This window comes from Bos indicus, chromosome 13 (genome assembly GCF_029378745.1).
Source record: "Bos indicus isolate NIAB-ARS_2022 breed Sahiwal x Tharparkar chromosome 13, NIAB-ARS_B.indTharparkar_mat_pri_1.0, whole genome shotgun sequence".
Taxonomy (NCBI): domain Eukaryota; kingdom Metazoa; phylum Chordata; class Mammalia; order Artiodactyla; family Bovidae; genus Bos; species Bos indicus.
Genome location: NC_091772.1, coordinates 17,496,073 through 17,521,772, shown reverse-complemented (window position 1 = coordinate 17,521,772; position 25,700 = coordinate 17,496,073). Strand labels below are relative to the sequence as shown.

Sequence of the window (25,700 nt, the reverse complement as noted above, 5' to 3'; positions counted from 1 at the left end):
GTACAAAAAAGCTATCGATCAACACCACTAAGTAGTAATGACAAGTTTGGTTTTTTGTTGCTGTTTAAACAGCTGGTATCAGGGCTCAGTCTGAGTCTGTAAGGGCGTCCCTGGTGGCTCTTATGGTAAACAATCCAACTGCAATGCAGGGGACTCCGGTTGATCCCAGGGTCTGGAAGATCCCCTGGAGAAGGGAATGGCTCCCAATCCATTATTCTTGCCTGGAGAATTCCAGGGACATAGGAGCCTGGTGGGCTATCCATGGGCTCACAAAGAGTCAGACACGACTGAGTGACTAACACTTTCACTTTGAACGTGGAAAACTCAACAGTGCTGATGTTTCTGCTTAAAAGTAAGTTAGATGCAGAGAAACGTGGCTTAAAATGCCATATCAGTTTTCATGATACACACATAATACAAAAATATTTTCCTTTAATAAACATTTTCTCATCATGTTTAATGGGAAACAACTAAAATCTCATGGAAAGAATCCAGTAGGGAAATTTTTACTATTGAGTTTCAAATCATATATTTTTTTCTTCAAAATCTGTATATATTATTTTGATGTTTTCACAGGTTAGTCCCGATACAGATTTGATCCACCTGTAGATAATAGAGAGGACAATCTAGAGAATTCAGATTCAAATTCAGCAGCACCTGGAAAGAGAGAGAATTATATTCTTTATCTAAAATACTTGAATTCACAAAGTATTAGCTAAAACGAAACAAAAAAATCACCTGAGACCTTTCCTAGTGTTCTGAAGAATGAAACATATCTATATATGACATGACACAAAATACAAGATAACTGCATTATCTGCCCATGGTTGAATGTGTGGCTGAGTATCAGAGCTTCTGGTTTTCTCATTCTTCATTCATTTACTCAGTAACTATGCACAAGGGTGCTGTGACAAGCACTGGAAGTAAAAGATGAAGGTGACCCAGTGCACCCTGAAAACGATACGCTATAAAGTGGAAAAATAGATGAACAGGCAACTTCCATACAGAGTCATAAATACTGAGACAGATACAAAAGATGGCACAAGGAACACGCAGAAGGGACAGCCAGCTTTGTGTCAGGACTGCCAGCTTTTTGGTGGAGGTGCTATGGAAGTAGCTACCTGAAGGACAGGAAAAAGTACAGGAGATGGAGGGGAGAAGCACGTACAAGACCGGAGGTGAGGAAGCGCACCTGTGGGCTCCTACACAGTCTGGTTAGATGCAGAGTTGAGGGGCAGAGGAGGGTGGTAAGGAGATAAGGCCGACTACTTTGGCAGGACCCAAATTGATGTGGGTGTTTGGAGTCTTTCCTGAGAGCAAAAGATAAACCAGTGAGAAAGGGAATGACAGGGAAATTTTAAAGTCACCCCCAGTGACAGCTACACAAACGTGATTGCTCGAGTCTGGGTTTCCTAGCCTTAACCACTACCAGACACTTGAGACATTGATGAACTCCATGTTTTCTGAGAATAGTGTCAGCGTGGAGGCTGACAGTTCCACAGGGGTGGCAGAAGTAGAGGAAGGATATACGCAGAAAGGAAAAGAAATACATAGACCTTTTCAGATTTTTTTTAAAGCTATAGAACATAATAAATAAATAAGGAATAAGGATATTTTTCACTATGATTGCTCATGTGTTCACATTTTCCATTAGCTATGTATAAGAAAAAGTATACAACATAGCATTTGTTATACAAACAGTGAAAAGAGACGCCACTTACTCTTTACAGTATTTCAGAAATCAATGTCTAAATTTAATTCATACGTTTTGGCAACATACCTTCTTCTAGTTCTCTAGTTATACTCTTTTCCAACTTCTGCCGTGTCTGAAATAAGTCAAATATTATTTATGCTTAAGTTAAACAAGAGATATTATCATAGAAATGATACACAACTTACTACATGTGACATTTAAATAACACTTTTAGAGACTAGACCTAACTTGAAGATTACGTAGAAGAAAAATAATCACATAAATAAAAGAAAATGAATTCCTACTTACTCTGCTTTTAGCTAACAGAGAACATATATATGGCATGCTATTTAGATTAATTTGATAAAAGTACAATAAATGTCAGTCTATCGAGTACACAAAATTTCAGAGGTTACAGAATGACCCGTAATCCTAGGAACGATTCACAAGATTACTATCTTCTTCTCCAACAGCTCTTGCCCTAAATATGTACTTCTGAGACCTTTATTTTGATTTCTAGGTGAGGGTAATGTTCAAATGGAGGAAGGAGTTTGAAGTTGAATGTTAACAAGGAGAACACAGCTGCAATTTTCTTTAAACTTTTCCATTTAAGGAAAACATAGAAAGGTGAGAAGATTATACACAAGAAAACAATGTACCAGCGAGATTTAATTCTGAAGATGTTTAGTGAGAAGAATTCTCTCATAAGTGCTAGCTTCCGAACTATGTCTCATAGAGGGAGAAGGTCCCACGGGGGTCACTGCAGGGTTGAGAAACAGAAGTCACAGCTGCCAAGGTCTCTGAACGCTCCTTATCTAAAGGGCTCTATACTTGTCTCCATTTTATATAACACAGTTCCATGCAACAGTTTTTGTTTCATTTTGTTTTAAAGAAAGGTTGTCTATTTTGAAAAAAAAATTTTTTTTTAAGGTATGAGAGTCATTGATTTAGTCAAAGTTCCTAATTCTACAAAAGTAGTAACAAAGCCAATGGCCTTCTTACTGAGTCCAGAGTCTTATGCCAGCTACTTCCTCATATTAAGAAAAAAACACATAAATTCTAACTAAATCATAGAGAAAATGAATATGTAAAACCTTATTATATAGTTCAATAATGCTTCTGGCATGACATGACATAGTAGCTTTCGAACTAAATTATATGTCTTAAAGGCATGAACAAGAATAAATTTTTATCTAACTCCTATTTGTAGCAGTCAATATAGTTAATTTACACAGCATAATAGTTTCTTAAACACAGGACAGGGAACTTGAAGGAGAAAATCTTTAGTTGAATCAAGCAGGCCAAAACTAAAGAGATTCCCAAAAGGATGTTCGTTTCCTCCAGGTAAATAAAAACCTGGCTTATTAAAATTCGTCAACAAATGAATTACCCACTTTTTGCATTATTTAGGACAAAATGTAAAACACAAAACAGATCTCTCTTTACTGTCTGCTGCTGCTGCTGCTGCTAAGTCGCTTCAGTCATGGCCAACTCTGTGCGACCCCTTAGATGGAAGCCCACCAGGCTCCCCTGTCCCTGGGATTCTCCAGGCAAGAACACAGGAGTGGGTTGCCATTTCCTTCTCCAATGCATGAAAGTGAAAAGTGAAAGGGAAGTCGCTCAGTCGTGTCCGACTCCTAGTGACCCCATGGACTGCAGCCTACCAGGCTCCTCTGTCCATGGGATTTTCCAGGCAAGAGTACTGGAGTGGCGTGCCATTGCCTCCTCCGCTCTTTACTGTCTAGCATACTTCTATCCAAGCTCTCATCATTAGTTAGTATATACAAAAAAGTATGAGTGTAATCTCAACTATAATCTAAATCCGGTCAGAAATTGCAGTTGAACTTCATTTCCTCAGCCTAAAGTTTCAAGGGGAGGTGTTATACTCCTAGTCTCCTCATGGAAGTGGGGAGTTTTACCTAACAGGTGAGTTTGGGAGAAGAAACTAAGAAGTGCTTGCTTGGTTCCGAATCTCTTCTTTGAAAAGATGTATGTGCCCACAGCACTGTGAACGTGGGTCTGCAGTAGGCAGCCTGCCCCAGGGACAGGGATCAAGCATTTGCTTCCACCTCTTAGGCCTGCGTGGGGAAGTGTCTGACTTGGGATGAAGTGTTCGGAGGCCCGCTGTGACTGCACAGCTAAAGCACATCCTCCAGGTTCACGGCTCTCAAGTACTAAGACCCAACGTAGCTGCAGTGCTGTCAAAGAAACCTTGGATTCCTCTTCTATGATGGCAAGAAGCCAAATGAGAAAACAGGTTGAGACGGCACTTAACAAGGGCTACTTTTCTCTGGATGTGAGAGTTGCACTATAAAGAAAGCTGAGTACCAAAGAATTGATGCTTTTGAGCTGTGGTGTTGGAAAAGTCTATCTCCCTTGGACTGCAAGGAGATCTAACCAGTGCATCCAAAAGAAAATCAGTCCTGAATATTCACTGGAAGGACTGATGCTGAAGCTGAAACTCCAGTACTTTGGCCACGTAATATGAAGAACCAATGCATTGGAAAAGAACCTGGTGCTGGGAAAGATTGAAGGTAGGAGGAGAGAGAAGGGGATGACAGAGGATGAGACGATTGGAAGGCCTCACCGACTCGATGGACATGAGTCTGAGTAAGCTCCAGGAGTTGGTGATGGACAGGGAAGCTTGGCGTGCTGCAGTCCATGAGGTAGCAAAGAGTCAGATATGACTGAGTGACTGAACTGAACTGAACTTTTCTCTGCATCACCAACATCATGAAAACAGCATCAAAACCATAAACTAATGTGCACTGACTGGATATTTTAATCACAAGGATTACACGATGAAAACTAGTTCCAATTTAAAGACTCCCTGTCATTACTATCTCAGTCATCATTCATCCAGGTAATGTCAAGACAGAGGCAAAAGTGAGTTCATTTACAGGTTTTAAATATTTGATTTAACTTAGAAACATCCTACAACTGCTCAGCAAGATATGTTTTAGAAATTTAAATCAAAATTCTGTCAGTAAAATAGTAAAGATGTACTCTTTGTAAGAAAATGACAAAAAATGATAATCTAAAACTAGAAATTAATCTTTTGATTTAGTATTACAAGTTTGTTTAACCCATAAAAAGGATTTATCTAGGATTTGTTCAAATAAAAAATCACCCATAAGTGGTTAGTGTTTAGACGCCAGTCATTCACTTATGCTTAAAGGCAGAAAAACTGCGGTGGGTGCAGCAGAGCTTGGAAATGATTCTGAACCACCGCCAAAGTGAAATCAATTAGAAAGTAAGTCAAACATCTCAAAGTACACTTTCGGTTACTTGGCAATAAGGTTTCATTTCTATAGTAGAATTTAAATCCAGATTTTCAAGAAATTTAAGAAGTTAATAAGTATTTCTAAAATCGAGAAATCTAGGGGAAAAACAATCAAAATGTTCATTAATTATGGCTTTTACTTAGTGTGCATAAGTCAAATAAACATCTCAGAAGTTCAGATTAAAACCAAGAATCAATCATATAAGAAATCTGAAACCCAAGGAAAAAAAGATATTAGAACTAACCTTGAGCAAGTAAGTCATCATGCTGCTATTTGAAGTGAGTGGAACTGGGGTAGAAAACTCTAGGTTTGCTCTTGGACAAAGATTTGAATTGAAAATTAGAGTATTATTGAAATTTCCAACGCCAGGGCGCTCCAGGAGTGGCCTCGTGGTGAGAGTGCTCAGTAAAGACTTGTTCTGCTGTTTCTCCACCTCAAGTTTGGTGCTCGTCTCTGCCAGCCTCTCATTAGTCCTGGGGAAGATGGAAAACACCAATTTCATTCACGCTTCCCTAAATGACTTGCATTTGTTAAGTTGCCATATAGTAAATGGAATGTCCCATTAAGCCGTTTGAACGCCGGAAACACAGAGCAGACCTCTTGTAAACAATGATAGCTGTAACCTTGCTCTAAAGAAGTGCACATGTGTCTGGGGCTCCTCAAGTAACAAGTCACAGTTGGGAGAGGAGAGAAAGGGAGGTGGCCTCACAGTGACACCTGCTGCCTCTGGGACACACCTGCCTCCAGGAAACAGTTCAGGGATAAAGAAACACCCCATCCCACCAAGCCACGTTCAAGTGCTTCCTTTCACCACCCTTGCACATACGTTTCTCTCATGACCTCGGAGAAATTAAGCATTTGGCTCTGAGGAATCACCTAGAGCCACAATCTCGAGGGAGGATGAGAAAGTCAGTAGGTGACAAAAGGGCTAAAACAGCCCCAGGAATAATGACAAGTATCCCCTGCTTTTCCAAAGTTCATTTTCTGTTACTTCACTTCTACCAAGGGCCTGCATCAGCAGCTATGTTTCATAATAAAAAAAAAAATCTGAAGAGAATTTTTGGTTTCATTTTAGTGTATGTTTTCACAGTGAAGGCATCGTGCTCCCAAGCAGGGAGACTGGCCCCACCGAGCTCCTTCTCCAGAAGCCGCCCCCACATCCCAGCACCAAGTCGCCGCAGCCCCGAGCCTTGTCCTTGTCCGGGAGCAGCTGCGCTTCCCTTGTGCATGTTCAGTGTGGGCATCGACTAGCAGAGCCCGTCCTTGGGTGCCCGCTCCTTTGCTGTCTGCTCTTTGGCTTATGAAAGGCGTCCTAGGGGCGCTCTGCTTTCAGAAACCTGGAGTCGGCACTGCAGGTGGGATCTGCCCTCTCCAGCCTCCACACGCCCCTCAGTCAGGTCACCATGCTAGCTTCAGCCACTCTGTGAATTACCCGGCCTTTCACCCCTGTGTGAATTCCCCCTATTTCACAAGCCTGCTTTTACTTAGTGTAGGGAAACTTACAAGGATACCCTATCACTCATTTTTCTTAGGGCGCCCTCAGGCAGTGACTATCAGTTAGCCTTCACTTCCTACTAACCTCAGGAACCTGGCTCTATAAAAATTAGGCTTCAGAGAGAAGTTAATGGACTAAATTTATTTTCTGTGATTCTGGGTTTTGACTTACTTGTCTAGTCTTTTTTCCAATGCCTTTTTAACTTTTAGTTCCTCTAGGTAGAGTTGCTTATATTTTTCCAACTCTGCTTTATTAGAATCTCGAAAAGTTTTCATCTTGGAGAGTTCAGATTCCAAGTCTTTAAATCTGAGTTCCATCTGACTTCTTATGGAAGCAATATGCTCCTCTTGGACCTGCTGTAAGTTTTCTTGAGATGCTGCTCGTATCTAAGTCAAATTTTAAAAGATACATTTTTAATGATTATAACCTGAATATAATTATTATTATAATTATATTATTAATATAATTATTATGGGACAAATATAATTATTTGTCCCATTTAGTTTTGAATCAGTAATTCAGAGAGCGATTTTAAACGTGAAAATAAGAAAAGTGGAACTTTAAATTAATCATCGTCAATGTGACATGAATTAAATCTGAATTATAAAATTAATGTGGAATCAATGTTATAGTAGTACTTAAGGAACCGGATAATTCAAAGACTAAGAGGATGAAGTGAAAATTTAGAAATTGAACAAGACAACTTAAGAATAATGCCAAGAGGATGGTACCAGTTCTAAACCACATATTTTTTTTCATTCTCATAGTCTTGTTTTATACCAATTGGTCTTATAAGTAAAAGGATTCTCTAGTGAGAAGCATTCTGAAAGATCAATTTACTGATAACTGTGATGGAAACTGAAATATTTACAAGGAGAAACAAGTGCCCCCTTCCTTCCAGAAATCTACAAAACACACTGCTCTAAGGGAAGTAGAGGAAACATATAAGCTGATACATCTAAAATGTAATTTACAGTGAGGTGAACTCAAGTACATGAGAGATCAACAAATTAAGCTGAAAAAATAGGTTGACTTCTTTTAATTTCTCTATGAGATCCTGTCTTGCTCTTTCTTCAATCTCCCATTTATACTGCTCAACTTGAGTGTGTTCTACCATATTCAGTTCTATATGAGTTTTGAGTTTCACTACCTCTTGCTGCAACTTCTTGTTCTCTTTCTCTAGTTTCTCACATTTCCTCTGCCATCCTTTCATTGATAATAACTCCTGTTGAAGAACTCGATTTTTTGCATCCAGGTGCAGACATTGTGAACATGCAGTTTCTAGCTCTGCTGGAAGATGATCAATCTGCAAGAAGAAAACAATACCATTTGGTTCTGAGGGAAGTGGACTGAGTACCGCCTAACTCAAACCGAGGATCGAATACATATGATGGTATCTGTATTGTAGAATGTAGGACCTGGAATAACTCAAAAAATCAAGAAAGAAGTTCAAACCACCAAGAGTCACAAAATATATTCTTCACTATCATCTTAGTCTAAAAACATTTGCACTTGATTTGACACTCTTTTACTGTTCTACAGTAATACTTTTCTGTCTTTCCTCCATAGAATGACTGCAAGTCACCTCTTAGTAGAATGTCTCTTACTCCTTCCCGCAGCTTGTCCCACGGTTTTTAAAGAAGTTTGAGGTATCCTGTATTGAGTTATCTAGGGCTGAGTTAATAAATGCCTCCCAAAAGAAGATTGTGAAAATAAGACTCTAAGGACTAAATATGGATTCTAATCCAATAAGCCTTTTTCTGAACTACAAACAGTTTTTGCTAATTTGAATTGCATTCCAAAGAAAAATGATTCACAGGGTTAAAGAAATCCCATCTCCTAAGAGTTTAGTGAGATGATCCATACATTTTTCTGAACAACAACAAAAAATGCCTCATTCTTCTACAAATTCTTTGACACTTTGCTCATGAAATTCCCTCTCCTTAAGTATGTGCTAGTCCTAGTAACTGATTCCTCCTGTGCCGGGGTCCAGCCCCGGCTGATCCAGGGTATTCAAAGGAGAGACGGCATAGGCGACCTATTTATTTAAATATTTATCAAAGATATAAAGAGTAATAGAATGAGGATAGCTCAGTGAGGAAATTCAGTGGAGAAAAGAGGCTGAAATAAGGATAGCTCAGTGAGGAAATTCAGTGGAGAAAAGAAGCTGAATAATTCAGCCAGAAGGTAAGAGAAAGAACAACATGGTGAGACCAAGTTTTGGTGAACAAGGCCTGCACTTTATTTTCCAAAGTAGTTTTTATACCTTAAGTTATACATAGAGGATAATGGGGGAAGGGGTAGAGTCATGCAGCAAGCCAGGCTTTCTTCCTGCAAACTTATCATATGCAAAAGCTTAGGTGATTTGCATCATCTTCTGGCCCGGAGGCCTGTTAACATTTTAAGACCCTTTCTTCAGAAAACTTATTTTTCTCTAAAGGTGATTGGTCAGGAGCCACCCTCCAAAAACATTAGATAAAGCTGCATTCCTACAGAGCAAAGGTGTGGTGGGCTATAACAAGAAAAAGAATTAACTCAAGGGTCCCAGGTTACAAACATTAAAGCTACTACTTACACCAATTATATTAATCAATACACTGCCAGGGACACAGCAGGTAAGGGATATGGAAACTTAGCAGCAAACCTTGGCCCAACAAGTGAAAATCCCTTCACCAATACAATTTCTAATCAATCTTTTAACTACTCAAAAGAATCTGTGTTTAGACAGTTTAGAACATCTCCTGCCTCTCACAGTTGGGAGGCTCTGAACAATCACATGTGGCCGGAAAAACCTATTCAGGCAGGCTAGAGGATTTCCAAAGGAGTTTGTAGGTTAAACACTGTCACACCCAGGAATTATTAACTGGAACTGTAAGCTAACTCTTTTTTCAGAGACAGGTAGTGGGGGACAGCCTCCTGTAAAGTCAGAGGTGTAGGTGAAAGCACAAAGCAGAAAGTAGGCAGACTCTGGTTTTGGGGGTAGATGCTCGAGAATTTCCAGGGGGACTCCTGAAGCTCGATCCCGCCTTTGCGTATGCCGAGCCTCCTTCCTCATGACCTTTGTCATGGGCGGAGTTCCTCACGCTGGCTACCGGCAGTGATAGAATTCCAGTTGAGCTATTCCAGATCCTGAAAAGTGCTGCACTCAATATGCAATATGCACTCAATATACAATATGCCGGCTCCTGGCACTCCTGGACAGAGTCTGGGGAAACTGCTGTGTGAGTTTTAAAGCTAAATAGCTTCTGAATTTTGCTCTGTGGGGAAGCCAACTCTTAGAATCAGGCAACATGCTGTGAAGAAGCAAGGCCACATACTGAGCACATGTCAGTGTCCCCACTGACCACCCCACCTAATGTCCCCTCCAAAAGCCAGCTCTAACTGCCAGACGTGTGCATGAACAAGTCTTCAGATGACTGGTCCCCACCTTCATGACATCCTGGCTGATGCGACTGGAGAAGAAATGAGCTGGGCTCACTCACTGAGACTTGCCCCAAGGCAGACTTGTGAACAAAGGAAATGCTGTTTTGAGTCACTAGGCTTTGAGGTGGTTTCTAATGCAATTTGTTAACAATAAATAACTGGCACAGATACTGATATTAAAAATGAGGTTCAGTTTAGTCGCTCAGTCAAATCTGACTCTTTGTGACCCCATGGACTGCAGCACACCAGGCTTCCCTGTCCACCATCAACTCCCAGAGCTTGCTCAAACTTGTGTCCATCAAGTCGGTGATGCCCCCAAATGAGGTACTGCAATTAAAAAAGAACTGAAACATGTGAGAATGCCTTTGAAGCCGGAGGTAAGTGGCACTCGAATGGATGCAGAGAAAGAAATGAAAACCCAATGGGCTTCATGACATTGTACACAGAAGCCTGATGGTCCTTGAAGATGCTGCAGGTGTCAGCTTCTAGGCAAGAGAAGAAACTGACACTGAAACATGGGGGGCAGAGACTCTTGCCATGAAGCAGCTGAAAGTAAATCAATGAGAGGGATAACCTATCAGAAAAATTTAAAAAGAAAGTGAAAGGGAAGTCGCTCAGTCGTGTCCGACTCTTTGCTACCCCATGGACTGTAGTCTACCAGGCTCCTCCGCCCATGGCATTTTCCAGGCAAGAGTGGATTGCCATTTCCTTCTCCAGGGGATCTTCCTGACCCCAGGATTGAACCCAGGTCTCCTGCATTGCAGGCAGACACTTTACTATCTGAGCCACCTGGGAAGCCTAAGAAAAATTAAAAAGTATTATTCAATATAAAGGAACCAGGACTCACTGGGTTCAATACTGTATCCCCTTTACAGCATCTCCACATGTCCAACTGTCACATGATGCTAAAGGACAGAAATGGCTTCTGGGCTAAGATCAAATCTAGGGTGCTGCCAGGAAAACATGGTCTAAAGGTAAAACCTGTGGACTGTAAGTGTAAGACCCTGGAAAGACTTAAGGTGGTGCCTCAGATTCCTTTAAGGATCTTAAGAGCAAAAGAATGTTAAAGGTGTCATCCTGCAAAGTTTCACAGGAAGCCCAAGGTGCAGCTGCTAAGTCACTTCAGTTGTGTCTGACTCTGTGCGACCCCATAGACGGCAGCCCACCAGGCTCCCTCATCCCTGGGATTCTCCAGGCAAGAACACTGGAGTGGGTTGCCATTTCCTTCTCCAATGCATGAAAGTGAAAAGTAAAAATGAAGTCACTCAGTCTTGTCCGACTCGTAGTGACCCCATGGACTGCAGCCTACCAGGCTCCTCCGTCCATGGGATTTTCCAGGCAAGAGTACTGGAGTGGGTTACCATTGCCTTCTCCGGCAATGTCATATGTAGATGACACCACCCTTATGGCAGAAAGCAAAGAGGATCTAAAGATCCTCTTGAAGAAAGGGAAAGAGGAGAGTGAAAAACCTGGCTTAAAAATCAACATTGAGGAAACTAAGATCATGGTATCCAGTCCCATCAGTTCATGGCAGATAGATGGGAGAACAATGGAAACAGTGACAGACTATTTGGGGGAGCACCAAAATCACTGCAGATGGTGACTGTACCCATGAAATTAAAAGACGCCTCCTCCTCGGAAGAAAAGTTATAACCCACCTACACAGCATATTAAAAGCAGAGATATTACTTTGCCGACAAAGGTCTGTCTAGTCAAAGCTATGGTTTTTCCAGTAATCACGGATGGATATGTGAGTTGGACCATCAAGAAAGCCGAGCACCGAAGAATTGATGCTTTTGAACTGTGGTGTTGGCGAAGACTCTTGAGAGTCTCTGGGACTGCAAGGAGATCCAACCAGTCAATCCTAGAGGAAATCGGTTCTGAATATTCATGTGACTGATCCTGAAGCTGAAGCTCCAATACTTTGACCACCTGATGCGAAGAACTGACTCATTGGAAAAGACCCTGATGCTGGGAAAGATTGAAGGCATGAGGAGAAGGGGATGTCAGAGGATGAGATGGTTGGATGGCATCACTGACTCGATGGACATGAGTTTGAGCAGGCTCCAGGAGCTGGCGATGGACAGGGAAGCCTGGCTTGCTGCAGGCCATCGGTTTGCAGAGTTGGACACAACTGAGCAACTGAACTGACACATAAAATACTAAATGCTAATGAAACTTTTTTAAAGTGTGGCTATATTTACATTTTACTTTCTAAAGATGCTCTAATTTTCATCAGTGGTTCAAGATATTCCAGGTTTTGTTAAATCACATCTTACTAAAATAATCTTTGAAAAAAATCCCATGCAAACCCCACCTCTTTAAAAAAAAAAATCAACAAAGGAAAAAATGTATTCTTTGAGAAAGAACTGTTTTATAGAGACATAGTATTCATTCCTGGTGAAGAGAACAAACTGCAATATTAAAAATGATTCATTTTCTAAAATTTCACAGAAGGGTTTGGATTACAAGAGAAATTCAGAATTCTCAATCAAATCATTGCTAAAATTTCCAGACTCAAACAGGTATTTGTGTACCAATGTTCATGGCAGCATTATTGACAATAGCCAGAAAGTGGAAAAACCCTGATTTCATTGACAGAGGAATAAAGAAACAAAATGTGGTCTATATAAAATATTGCTTTTCAACTGGATTCTCAGAATGTTTTAAATTAAAATCTTACTACAAAAATCATTAATTTTATGAATTCAGTCCACTTCTTCTATAAAGAGGAATTATGCTACCAGTAGCAAACAATATCTGTAAAAATACAATAAACTCTTTAATCAATGACATTTGTCACACTGTCAAAATATTGTCATATATTACTAGTAAAAAAATTAAAATTCTTCCTCAGTATGACAGAAATTAAGAAGCTGACTTACCAGTCTTGTACTTAACAGGTTTTTCTGAAGGTGTTCAATTTTGCCCACTTGCTTTTTGACTGTAGTTTGTAACTCGGCATTTTCAATTTCAAGTCTAAAATGCAGATTTAAAATAATTATTCTCACACATGGTGTTTTTTTTTTTTTTTTGGTTGTGGACCATTTTTAGTCTTTATTGAATTTACTACAACATTGCTTCTGTTTTATGTTTTGGATTTTTGGCTGTGAGTCACATGGGATCTTAGCTCCCCGACCAGGAATGAAACCCACATGCTCTGCCTTGGAAGGCAGAGTTTTAACCCCTGAACTCTCAAGGAAGTCCTTCACACACAGATTTTTAAAATACCACACTGTTTCTGAACAAACATCTGCAGTTCAATTATACAGGATCTTAGAATTTTGAAAAGTAAATGATTTGGCAACTGTACTGGTTTTCTAGTTGTGTTTTGTGGACAATTGGCTTCCCTGGTGGCTCAGACGGTAAAGAAACTGCCGGCAATGCAGGAGACCCAGGTTCGATCCCTGGGTCAGGAAGGTCCCCTGGACAATGAAATGGCAACCCACTCCAGGATTTTTGCCTGGAGAATTCCATGATCAGAGGACCCTGGTGGGCTATATCCATGGGGTCAGAAAGAGCTGGAAGCGACTGAGTGACTAACACTTCACTTTTCACTTGTGGATAATGTGCAAAATATGGAAATAATGGGGGAAAATATGCATCTCAAAACAGCTCAAAGCCGAAATGTCACCCAGCTTCACAGTGATGTATCTATTATCTGATTTAATTCTCGTCTTATACTGTTTATCTGCTCTATACTTAAGTTGTTTTCTGTGTTGCTTTACATCATACTTTTGGATGTGATCCTGTGTTTTTTCAGCACATCTCATGGCCTCTACATGTTGATCCTGTGCTTCTTGCAACTAAAAAGAGAAAAAAAGGAAAAACAACTGTTTTAACTACTGATAACCTAGCGAATCCGCCATCATCACTTTCTGTCTCTTTCATCTGCACATTGTTTACAGCTCTTTTCCTGCCATACGGCAGAGTTGAGTTGTTACAACAGACACCCTACAGTCCACAAACTGAAAATATTTACTGTTTGCCCTGTGTACGTTACTGACCTCTCCTCTAGCACTCAAATACATCATCATCCATACTTTAAAACAGATTTCCCAAATAATAGATAACGCCAACATATGGACTTTGAAAACCATCACCACACACAGCAGCTCACCTTCTTTTCCCTCCTCACTGAATCTGGTTACAGACACAGAAGGGGCCACCCTCTGGCCTTCCTGATATTAAGTTACTCAGACAAAAGATGCAGACTTGCTGTCCACGCCCTGCCCCTCCCGATAAACCTGCAGAGCTTCACCACCTCACAACCAGAAAGAAACGGGTGTGAATGTGCAGCAAGTGCTGGAAAATTCCACCCTGGGGAGCATGTTCCCTCTTTCTTTATTAGAGGCTTTGATTAACTTCAGAGATCTTCACATATTCTAACTAGTCCTCAGATCTTTCCAACAGGTTCCTATCCCAGCAAAAAAATGAGGCCATTCCCTTGTGGCTTATCTATTTTATATCTAGTAGTGTGTCTATGTTAATCCCAAACTCCTAATTTATCCCTCCTCCCCACCTTTGCCCTTGGCTAACCATAAGGACCTACTGGAGAACACAGGGAACTCTACTCAGTATTCTGTAGTCACCTACCTGGGAAAAGGAACTGAAAAGGAATGGATACATGTATAACTGAATTAGTTTGCTGTACATCTGAAACTAATACAAAATTATAAATCAACTATGCCCCAATATAAAAGAAAAATCAAATTTAACAAATGAGATTGCTCCCATGGCCCTCGAGGAGCCTTGATAACCTGGCCTCCACCTGCCTCTGGACCTCAGCCCCTACAGCCCTCTCCCTGACTCACTCCATTCCTGCTGCTCTCAAATCCTGCCACCCTTCATTTTTATTGGGCAATCTGGTATTCAGATGATAGTAATTGATCCTTAAAATAAGAATTATGAGCAAATTGTAAACATGTTCTAAGTTAATAGCATAAATAGCAGTGGGAAGATTAGAACAAGAAGAGTTTGGTTAAAGCTCATCACTTGAGTCCCAGATTATGATTAATGACAAGTATATTTAAATGACTTGCCAATGAATTATCAATTAGTGACAATTCTTTAAAGAATTGAGAGGCCATAAGAATAAATGATTCAAGACTGAAATGTTCTCCAAATTAATTCAAATTTACATGAATAAAATTAAAATTATACCAACAACTATGACAAAAAGGTATGACAAGCTACTGGAGCCAAAGTACTATATATAAGTGATACCATCTGGGAAACATGCAATTGACTGTCAAGGTAATCCATGTAACCGAAGCTTAATTTCAGATTATTCATTTTAGGTTTGAGCATTTCTTTTGTCTGCTTCATCATTTTACCAACATGTGGTAACATAAAGATTAAAATTATTATCTTAATAGTAAAAGATTAAATTACTAATACCTGTCTATATTAAAAATTTAGAACTGAATCTCTTAACATTTCACAAGCGACACGATGTCTACACTCAAAGTGAAGCATCTCTTGGGTCTAATTTTTATTTGCTGGATACAAGGTGTGCTTTTAGGCTTGTTTAAAGACCATATATTCACAGCCTGTGTATTTTTTAATTCACCTGGATTCACCATTTAGCCAGGATCAAGAATCATTTTGAATTTTCTTTCAGGAAGTCTGAGAATTACTTCTTCTGGATACTTACTTCTCCTGCTCTCTCATCTTCATACTGACAAGGTCTCTCTTCTAAAGGATTCCACTCGTTGACTAACTCCTTGTCTTTTCCCATCACCATCAGACCTTGTTCCTCAATTTCAGCATGGACTTTCTTCATGATCTGCTGAATCTCGTCTTGGATGCTAATGACTGTCTTCTCTTTACTGTCGGCTCCATTTTGTGCATCACCCACCTGCTGTCGGAGCAACATGTTTTCACTCTGGAGTTGAGATAATCTCTGCTCTAAGGATTCCTGCTTTTTAAGGTATTCATTCACTTTGCCTTGTTTGTTCTGATACTTGTGTTCAATTTCCTGCTTTTGACACTCTGCTTGGCTTGGGTCTCTCTGGACACATTCTAACATCAAAGTCTTTTCTCTGAGATCATCTCTCGTCTGATGCAGCTTGATTTTTAGCTTATTGAATTGACTTTCCACTTCAGAAAGTTGCTGGGAAGCCATCTCACTGTTACTTCTCAGCTTAGTCACATCCAACTTCATTTGGTCCTGCAAGCATAACCTCTCGTCGTTTGCTTTCTGGAAGGCAAGCTCCAGGTCTCTTTGTGATGTCTGACCTTGATCATGATCGTGTGTGGCAGCAGCCAGTCTAGAACGGTAGGATTCCACTTCTGTTTCCAGTGCCTGTTTGCTTTGTTTATTGTTCTCCAGCTCAGATTTGAGCATTGTATTCTCAGCTATCAGGACATTAAGCTGACCAGTATACTGGAATATAGTCTCTGTTAATATTTCCTCTTTCGATTTCATTGCCTTTTGAAGATTTTCAATATCCTCAAAATATTTCTTCTCCTTTTCCTGCTTCTGATTTTTTACTGCGTCTATTTCCAGTCTTAGGCTGGCAATTTCATCCTGCAGCATGTGGTTTTTGTGTAACAGATCTTTTGCTTTTCTCCCACTATCAGAAACCTAAGTGAAACAAAGGAGACTTTTAGTTAGTACTCAATAAAATGACGTTTCATTATTTCCTCCAAAATGAAACACTAACCTGTATGTTTATACAGTGAAAAGATTGCAACAAGTGGCTCTCCAACCAGAAAAATAAGGTTTGATACAAACCTCAAACTTCATACAAGCAGAAACTTCCAAAGGTTCAAAAACTTAATTGAAGACAATGAATCCATGAAAGGAAAAAGAAATCCCAAGCGACTTTTCAAGAAGCTCAAAACTGAAAAGGCTTTTCTCTGAACCACAATGCCCAGAAGGCTTACAATAAAAGATTTATAGATTTGACTACACTTAAAACTTGCATCTGATGTGGAATATTTATACAATGCAAAAGTACTAAGCCATGATAAAGAATGAAATAATGCTATTTGTATCAACAGAGATGGACCTAGACATTATCACACTATGGGAGGTAAGTCAGACAAAGACAAATCTTATATCATACTGCTTGTGTGTGGAATCTAAAATGAACTTATTTCCAAAACAGAAAGAGACCCACAAACATAGAAAACAAACTTATGGTCACCATGGGGGAACGGAGGGAAGGGGAAGGGATAAATAGGGAGGTTGGGTTTAACATACACCATTATATATAGACAAGTGTACATAAAATAACCAATAAGGATCTACTGTACAACATTAGGAACTACACTTAATATTCTACAAGAAGGATCTGAAAAGGAATATGCATGTGTGATGTGTATGTATGCAAAGAGTCATGTCCAACTCTTTGCAACCTCACAGACTGTAGCCCGCCAGGCACCTCTGTCCATGGAATTTCCCAAGCAAGAATACTGGACAGGGCAGCCATTTCCTTCTCCAGGGGATCTTCCCAACCTAAGAATCGAACCCAGGTCTCCTGCTTTGCACGTGGATTCTTTACTGTCTGAGCCAGCAGCGAAGCCCCATTTATATAATACACACACACGTACATATATGTCTGAATCACTGTGCTGTATACCTGAAACTAACGCAATATTGTAAATCAACTGTGATTCGATAAACACCACCACTCGCTACCTTTAGAAACACTGCATCTAATACCTCCTATACAGCTACTTCACAGCAAAAGCCTTAGCTCTCTCTCTATATAAATAGACTATATTTTGTACAGAAATTGTTTTCTTGAGAATATGCTACCTCTCTAACATTTTAATAGGCAATTACAGACTTATGCCTTTTGACAACTGTACTAAGCACTTCTACAAACCTCAACTAACTCATTAGCTATAATGATTCTGGAAAGGAAGACGTTAAAACTATATAAGTAAGCTGTAGGCTTTTCACCAGGTCTTCTGACTCTGTTAGTCCTCTTACATCAAATCACAGTTACTTCTCTAGTACAAACATATCAATACAAAATAATCCTCCTATGTCATTCATGATATATACACTAATGGTAAATAAGGTAAAATTTAGAGAGCTCTTCTTAGAGAATCATGAGATTCTTTGCTGCTGCAATAACTTTCATTCTCTCTTCATGCTGTTTAAAATACTAAGATGGGGGAAATACAATGAGAAACACAATTATCACTAAATGTATACTATGGCATATGTATCACTGTTTTCAAAAGTTCCTTGTACTGACACAGGACACTACACAGAGCAGAGGGTTCATTTTCTACAAGTACAAGAATGACTTCCAAAGTGTGGTCTCTGAACTGCCTATAGATTTCCTCCTTACCTTCAGTGGAAGTGATAAACTAATATAATCATCTATCAAGGAAGGGAAATCACTACCAAATACCAGAATACCTACTATTAGTAACAAGAGTTTTTGATTTTCATTCCCTTGTTGGGAGGGGGACTTTTAAAACTGTATTCTAAAACTTGTTAAAGTGTTCAAAAGTGTTTTTACAACTGATGTTGCAGCTTTTACAAACTGAAAAACTGTAAATGATGTGAAAGTGTCACTGACAGGATATTGGTTAAAGAAATGACAGTGGAGCCAAGAACGGACTCTGATTCAGACACTGAAGATGATGACGTGCATGGAGGGACAGACACGCTCACCCCAAAGCAGAGGGACTTGGTCGGGTAGCACAGTCGATGGGGGCGCACCCGTGGTCTGCCTGGACTAAACCACAATCAGGGTCCCGACTCCTTTGAGACAGTCCTGAAGGATCTGAGATCAATTCCTATGGAAAATATTGAAGGCCTCTCCTTGGACGAGGCCATTGTATGTCCCAACCTGACTGAGGTAGACAAATGGATTTGAATTACAAATAGTACTTTCCCCAGCTCTCCCTGAGAGGTTTTCGTTGTGGGAGATCTGCTGCTAGGACCTCAGGGACGGGACCCGGTCCGTGTCTGAGAGGGATATCGGCTGGGGGAGTGAATTCCTCTGCTTGAGATGCCACTCGACAACTCTTCAGAATGAAGGACAATCAACTTCGAGTGTGTTTGGTTTCTACCAATTGCTGGAAAAAAATCCCATGGGGAGCATTCCTGCACTTCTAGAGGATGCCAGTTAACACCTGTCCTTGAGGACTCCGCTGTGAGGGAGAACCCAGCTGGGAAAGCTGGAGCCAGCTCTGAGCTGTTCACAAGGCAGGTGGCCTGGAGGGCTGACAGGCACAGAGGGAGGGGGTCCACGACTCTCAGCCACCTGCCGGATTGAAGGCCAGAGGTAACTTGATGTAAAATTAGGCACCATCTTCCCTCCCCATGCCCCTTCTCTTCTAGACCTATTCACTCGCCAATGGTCCCTCAAAGCAGAAGGATCTGTCGCCTGAGGCGAGTGGAGAGCTTAGCCTCCAGTTTCTACACCAATCTCAACCCTGTGGTTTCTCAGTAACTATTGTGTGAGCTACTGATGTGACCTCTTCCTCTCTCTGCTCGAAAAACTGCACCCAGCATTTCAGGATTATAGAATTCTTATTTCTGGCCTTGTTACTTGGGGAATTTTGAATTTCTTTGCTTTTGTTTTTAAAAAGTAACCTAAAATTTCCTCTAACACTAAATAAATGGCACAATACTCAGTAAAATGGTACTTTTCCAACATAAAGGGGGACATTATAAATAATATTGATGATATAGTGTTAGAAATTTGAAATTTTCACCACAGATTACTCTACCTGATTCCCATTATTTCTCACAGTCTTCAGTTCCTTTTTGAGTGTTTGGAGAGTGAATTCTAGTTGCTGTTTCATTTCAATTTCTTTCCTATATTCGTCTTCTTTTCTTCTTAACTCCTCCCTCATTTTTTCATATAACATATTAGAATTTCTTCTATTCCCTTCTTCTTGCTTTAAGGTGAATCTGAAAAATTTAGAGAGCTCTTCTTAGAAAATCATGGGATTATTCACTCTTGCTGCAATAAATTTTGTTCCCTCTTCACAATGTTTAAAATAATAAAAATGGGGGGAATACAATGAAAAACACTAAATAATGATCACTGTTTTCATACACAGGGTTAAGAATCAAATTGCATGAAACTTTGTTTTTATTTTGTCTTGAGAAAAATGGCTACTTCATACATCTGTGGGTGGGAATTTAAAGTAATATAAACTTTTTGAAGAACAGTTTAGAAATATAGATCACAAACATTTTGAAAACTTCTCATACTTTAACCAAATAAGACAATACTATTAAAGAATAATGTATTCAAAATATATTAAAAAGGCAGAAATGAATTGATAGAAAAGATGTTCCTTGCAGTATTAAATACAATACAGAAAAGTGAAAAACAACTGAAAGTTAATTTGGTAAATAACTAATGGGATTTCCATTATGGTGGACTCCTGTATGGTCATGAAAATGATGATTTGGAAAAATATACATTAAGTTATTAGACGCATTCACTGTTAAGAACCTGCTATATTATTTCCAAGAATTTCACACTCCACAATACATTTTCTCTCCTGTAAAATCCAAGAGGCTAAGTTAGTCCTTATAGAACACCTACATCTCTGCAGTATTAAACAAAACAACAGTTCAAGTATTTCTTTAAAAGCGAGATGTACAGTACCTCAAGCTGCTGAGCTCTTGTTCCCACATTGCTTTCTGATGCTCTAACTGTGATTTTACTTCTTTGCTTTCTGACAGCTCTTTTTGTAGCCCACGAACCTTACTTTTCATTTTGTGATTTTTCTCTCTAAGTAGTTCACAGTGGCTTCTTTGAAAAGCTACTAATCTTTCATAGGAAAAAACTGCATCCCAAATTTTCAACAAGCTACCAGAATCTGCATGATGAACAAAACAAAGATAGAAACAAACAAACAAAAAAATTATGTGAGTAATTTTTGAATATAAAGAACTGTGCCTTTCAGTTACTCATCCAGGCAATGAACAAATATTCTTTATAATGTGGAAGACATTATTCTAAGATCTGAAGATAAAACAGACGCCCCTGGCTCTTGTTTAGCTTGAAGTCTAGTACAAGAGAAAGACAAATCAAATGATTGTGACCTCACATAGATACTCTAAGAAAAGAGAGTTCTATGATCACATAACAGAACTTGACACAGACTGGGTCCAGGAAAGATTTCCCTGGGGAAGAGCTGTCAGACTGAGAAATGAAGGACGAGCAGGAAGTAGGGATCAGAGTAGGAGGAACAACCCTGTGGACAGTCTCCAGCTGCCATGTGTTTCTAACCAAGACAGAGTGAACAGCTACCGATTTACCTTCCTGAGTGGAGCGAGCAAAAACAACACCAACAAAATACATTAAACAATGATTTTCATGACAAAGGACTTCAGGGAATGAAGGACAATGATCCTGGAAACACACGAGGTTAGCCTAAGGAACGCCCCAGCTCACTGCCTGGAGAGAATTTCCAGGCCCCGACATGGGGAGAAGGGATGGCAGCTTAGTGCACCAGACTCCCCAAGTGGAGGTGATGAAGCTGAGAGTCTGGGGAAACCAACACGGGCAGAGATCACAGGTCAGAACCGTGGAGAGGAGAGAGTGGAACACAGGAAAAGGACCCCGGAGATCTGAGGAGGAGCCCCTCGGTATTTAGCAGAGGAACGAAGAGTGCACATGTGTGAGAAACCGCCTGAGACCAGGGAGAGACCGTCTGAAAAGACTACAGGAAACCATGCCTGGAGCTCACATGCTCCCAGGGATTCTATCTAGCCTCCTGAGCCAGGCTGGAAACACTCCTACCTACCAGCAGAATGAACAGGGTAGTCAGCAAGGTCTGGCCTCCAAGGCAGGAAATAATCAGCCCTAGCCCCAGGGCCCCTCTGGATGCACCTAATACATCATGAGAAGCAAGAGCACAGAAGGATCTCTGGAAAACTCTCAATATTTGGAAACTAAGTCACACAGATCTAAATAACCCTTGGATCAAAGAGGTAATGAAAAGAGAAAGTACAAAGTATTTGGAACTGAAAGAAAATGAAAATGTTAAGACCAGCAGACATTTTAGGGAACTGACAAGCTGATTCTAGAATTCAGGTAGAAAGAAGGGTGAAAACTCAAACCAAATGGAACCACACAATTGTGACCTTTAACCACGCAGCAAAGAGAGGCAACAGTTGGGCTTGAAGCAAGGGGGTAGCATGATGAGACCTGAATGTTTACAAATAGGCAATAATTACAGTTGCTGTGCAGACCGAGGTCCTGCCAGGTGGAGTGGCAGGGAAAGAAGTCCTGAGATTATTTCAGTGACTCTAGGAGGAAAATGATGCTGACCTGACCGTGGGTGGGGGCACAGGAAAGAAGAGTCAACAGAAGGTACAGTGAGTGAGAAGGATCATAGGCGTGTGGCTCAGAGTATACACTCACGTTCATGCCCTTTTAACGCAAAACAAACTTCTGGGATGCACAGCACCGTAACATATCCCTGGCTCTAGAGCAGACTGACAAGGTGTGCATATATCACTCCTCTACACACAGACAGGCTTTCCGTTAACATTTACACTGCAGGCCTACCTTTACGCCCCACGTCAAGAGGTTCTACTTCCAACGAGGAATTCGTAGAGTAAAGCCCATCACCATCCTCAGAAACAGTCTCAGACGACTGAGTTAAGTCATCCAGGTCATTCACGTAATTAATTTGTTCTTTGACCTACATGTAAACAATACTGTTTCACAATGTCCTTAAAATATGTATAAATATACCAAGTGTACAGAGGTGATAAAACTCTGTACAAAACAAAAACAGACATTTCTTAAAAGAAGAGATTTTTATCAAAAGGATAAGTTTATCAACAGTGTTTCTGAATGATGTGTTCAAAGTAAACTTCTCTACAACAAAGGAAGATTTTCTATTTTACCACTATTCCTTTGACAAAGTATTTTCGACAAGGATAATATTTTTGAAAGTTCATTTTTTTACTATACCTTCTTCTTTTCATACGGTGTTTTCCTTGCAGGCCTAAAAGAACAAATGATTCTTTTCAGGCTAATATTAAATATTCAAAAATACAAACAATACCTAAAGTTTTTCATATAAACTCTTTGCATTGGCAAGTAATTGTCTATAAAGGATGCAGAAATAAATAAGAGCAGCATTAAAGGACACAGAAAATATATCAGTAATATTAATAAAGTATTAAAGTTAGATCCAAGGAAAAGGAAAAACATAAAGTTACTTGCGTTGTATGATAGGAAACTATACCAGTGTTTTTGCACCTGTCCTTTTCCATAAGAGCTAACTTTTATGGCATACAACCTATCTGGGAGGTATTCCTTCAGTCCTTCTAAGAAAGAAACCCATTTGAATAACCAAGCTATTAGCTTTTGAGGACGTCGTATGCATCAGCCATGCATTATTAGAAGCACTTGCCATGTCCTAAAGGCATTTTCATCCCCACAGTCATTCTGGGAGATGGGTACAGGAAGAAATGGAGCACACAAAGGCTGAGGAACGTGCCCAGGCCCACTCAGCATGTCACAAACAGACCCAGAATTCAAACCCAGGAAGTCTGGCTTCAACACAGCTCTTCCAAAATATGCTGAGAAAGTAATATTGAAAAGCCTTTTTAAGTAATATGATAGCAAATGAATCTATAGGATTATTTCAGATCTAGTTATAGCTATAAATAATGATTTCTGAATCTTAAAACATATTTCTCAAAAATTAAAGACTTCAGAGGTAGGCAAGCCTGCAAATCTACTGTCAATACAGTTTTGTTTTCTGTAAAGAAATTCATCAATAGGCCTTCATTCACCCATTCTGCTGATTCTTCATGCATCTGACATACATGTATTGAGCACACAATACGTGTTAATGACACACTTAGTAAAGGAAGCACGGGTTCTGTCATTTAGATCTTTGTCGTGCAAAAGGAATAATTTGTGAAAGACTGCTAATAATGTTTTTCTATTGAATATAAACAAAATCTTCCCCTTTTCCCTGGAATCTATAAACAACTATGAAGTTAATATGATGTGATGTTTCAGAGCACCTTACAAAATCATAGCTACTCACCATGTTACTATCAACTAGAATCATCAAGGAATGACCATATCCTATTCAGTATAGCCTAAGTGTGTGTAAATTCACAATTATGTAATTTTTGAAAATCCATATATGATAGAATTAACTTAAGCAATCATCTGCATATTCCCTTACATAGGAATACTACACTTCGGAACCAATGAACAAGCCCTTACCATAAAACTATACATGAACAGAAGTATTACGTACAATTCGTTTACTGTAATAGTTTAAAGATAATGTCATACAATCAATAAGCTTTCTAGTATTAGAAAAGCAAACAAGACTAAACTAAATAACACGCCCTCTGCTGGCTCATTTCCAAGAGCATACATACTCGAGAAGCTCCCTTCTTAACATAAAACAAGAAACACCTGTGAACTCCACATTCCTCTTCAGTTACCATCCAGTTCTTCATTGCCTGTCCCAATAATATTCCCTACTGAATGTTTTCATGTATTCGTTACAGTCCAGCTTCCAAGGGGACTATTTACTGAAATGACTTCCGGCCAAAGGCACTGGTCCTCACCTCAACCTTTCAGCAGTGTTCGTCCACTAGAGTTGGGCAATCTCTTGCCTTGGCCTGAGCACTGTATAATGTTGCTATATTTCCAGAAGAAGTATTCAGTGCTAACATTTCTTCCCCTACGAACAAGGAATCTGGAGAATGTACCTGTCATCACCCTGATCCACTTCCCTTAAAGTGCCGTCATCATTCACGTGCAGCAGACCACCAGTCAGTGAATCGGTCTTTTCAAATATTGGTGCAATCACACGTTCTTCCGGTGTCCATTTGTCATCGTTCTTTTTCTTTACTCCCTTCCTGTGCACACCAGGATCGCTACTTTAAAAAGTCCACAAAAAAGCCAATGTTTTCTGATAATTCAACTGATAAAGAATAAAAAAACAATTCTTATAAAATTCCAACTCTTACCCATCTTATTAATTCACAAAACAGTTATAGAGTACCAACCATATGCAAGAAAACAAATTCCTCCTTCAAACACAGATATGATTATGATACAATATGATATATAAAAGTTGACATATGAAAGTGATAAGTGAAATAAGGAAGGATTTGCAGAAGAAGTGAAGAGAGGGGGTCATGAGAAACAGAAAAGGGAGAAAATCATTCTACTTGGAGACTCGAGTGTGAGCACAAACATCAGGCACAGGGCATCTGGGTTGTTTCTGAGGAACCTGGAAGGAAGAGCACAAAATACATGGAAGAAAGGAGAGAGATGCATCTGGAAAGACACTGAGAAGAACCTCAAGGGCTACACTGCAAACCTGGAGTCCCCTGGCTAAGCGCCTTGACTCTTAGACGTGGGAGCCATAAGTAGATTTACACTATATTTTTTATTTTGCTACTAAATATAATAGTGGTGAATTTAGGGACTTCCCTGGTGGTCCAGTGCTTAGGAGTCCACCTGCCAATAAAGGGGGCAGGCGTTCCAGTCCTGGTCAGGGGAGATCCCGCGTGCCATGGGGCAACTAAACCATGCTCCACGGCTACTGAGGCCAGCACCCGAGAGCCCACGCTCAGCATCAAGAGAAGCCACCACACTGAGAAGCCCAAGCACTGCAGCGGCAAAGACCCAGGGCAGCCAAAAATAAATGAAAAAGAGAATTCACAGAAAAAAGCCACACTTAATTTAGGTGGTATTTTAAGTGACATGAGGCACATATACCATGAAAGAAGAAACCAAGGAAATATTTGGCCAGGGGAGGAGAGCTCACTTTTAAACCACCCGCATGATGCGGCGACGCATCACGGCTGAAAGAC

The 25,700-nt window shown here is 40.0% G+C and overlaps 1 protein-coding gene and 1 long non-coding RNA gene across 3 annotated transcripts in view; one reads left to right on the top strand and one right to left on the bottom strand.

The window, feature by feature from the left end:
• Positions 1 to 25,700, top strand: part of LOC139186654 (uncharacterized) — an 85,827-nt gene that overhangs the window by 26,828 nt on the left and 33,299 nt on the right. The window lies entirely within an intron of this gene.
• Positions 416 to 25,568, bottom strand: LOC109567903 (ankyrin repeat domain-containing protein 26-like). 2 transcript variants are annotated; one of them, XM_070801998.1, is made up of 13 exons: positions 24,588 to 25,568; positions 22,816 to 22,849; positions 22,405 to 22,540; positions 20,494 to 20,707; positions 19,601 to 19,784; positions 15,552 to 16,484; positions 13,631 to 13,701; positions 12,781 to 12,874; positions 7,623 to 7,778; positions 6,644 to 6,858; positions 5,222 to 5,450; positions 1,781 to 1,826; positions 416 to 657 (listed from the first exon to the last, which is right to left on the bottom strand). In XM_070801998.1, the coding sequence occupies exons 4-13, from the start codon at positions 20,601 to 20,603 to the stop codon at positions 578 to 580; spliced, it is 2,118 nt and encodes a 705-aa protein (XP_070658099.1). In that variant the 5' UTR covers positions 20,604 to 20,707; positions 22,405 to 22,540; positions 22,816 to 22,849; positions 24,588 to 25,568; the 3' UTR covers positions 416 to 577. The 2 variants fall into 2 exon arrangements, with proteins under 2 accessions (XP_070658099.1, XP_070658100.1); XM_070801999.1 differs by having other exon boundaries at positions 416 to 603.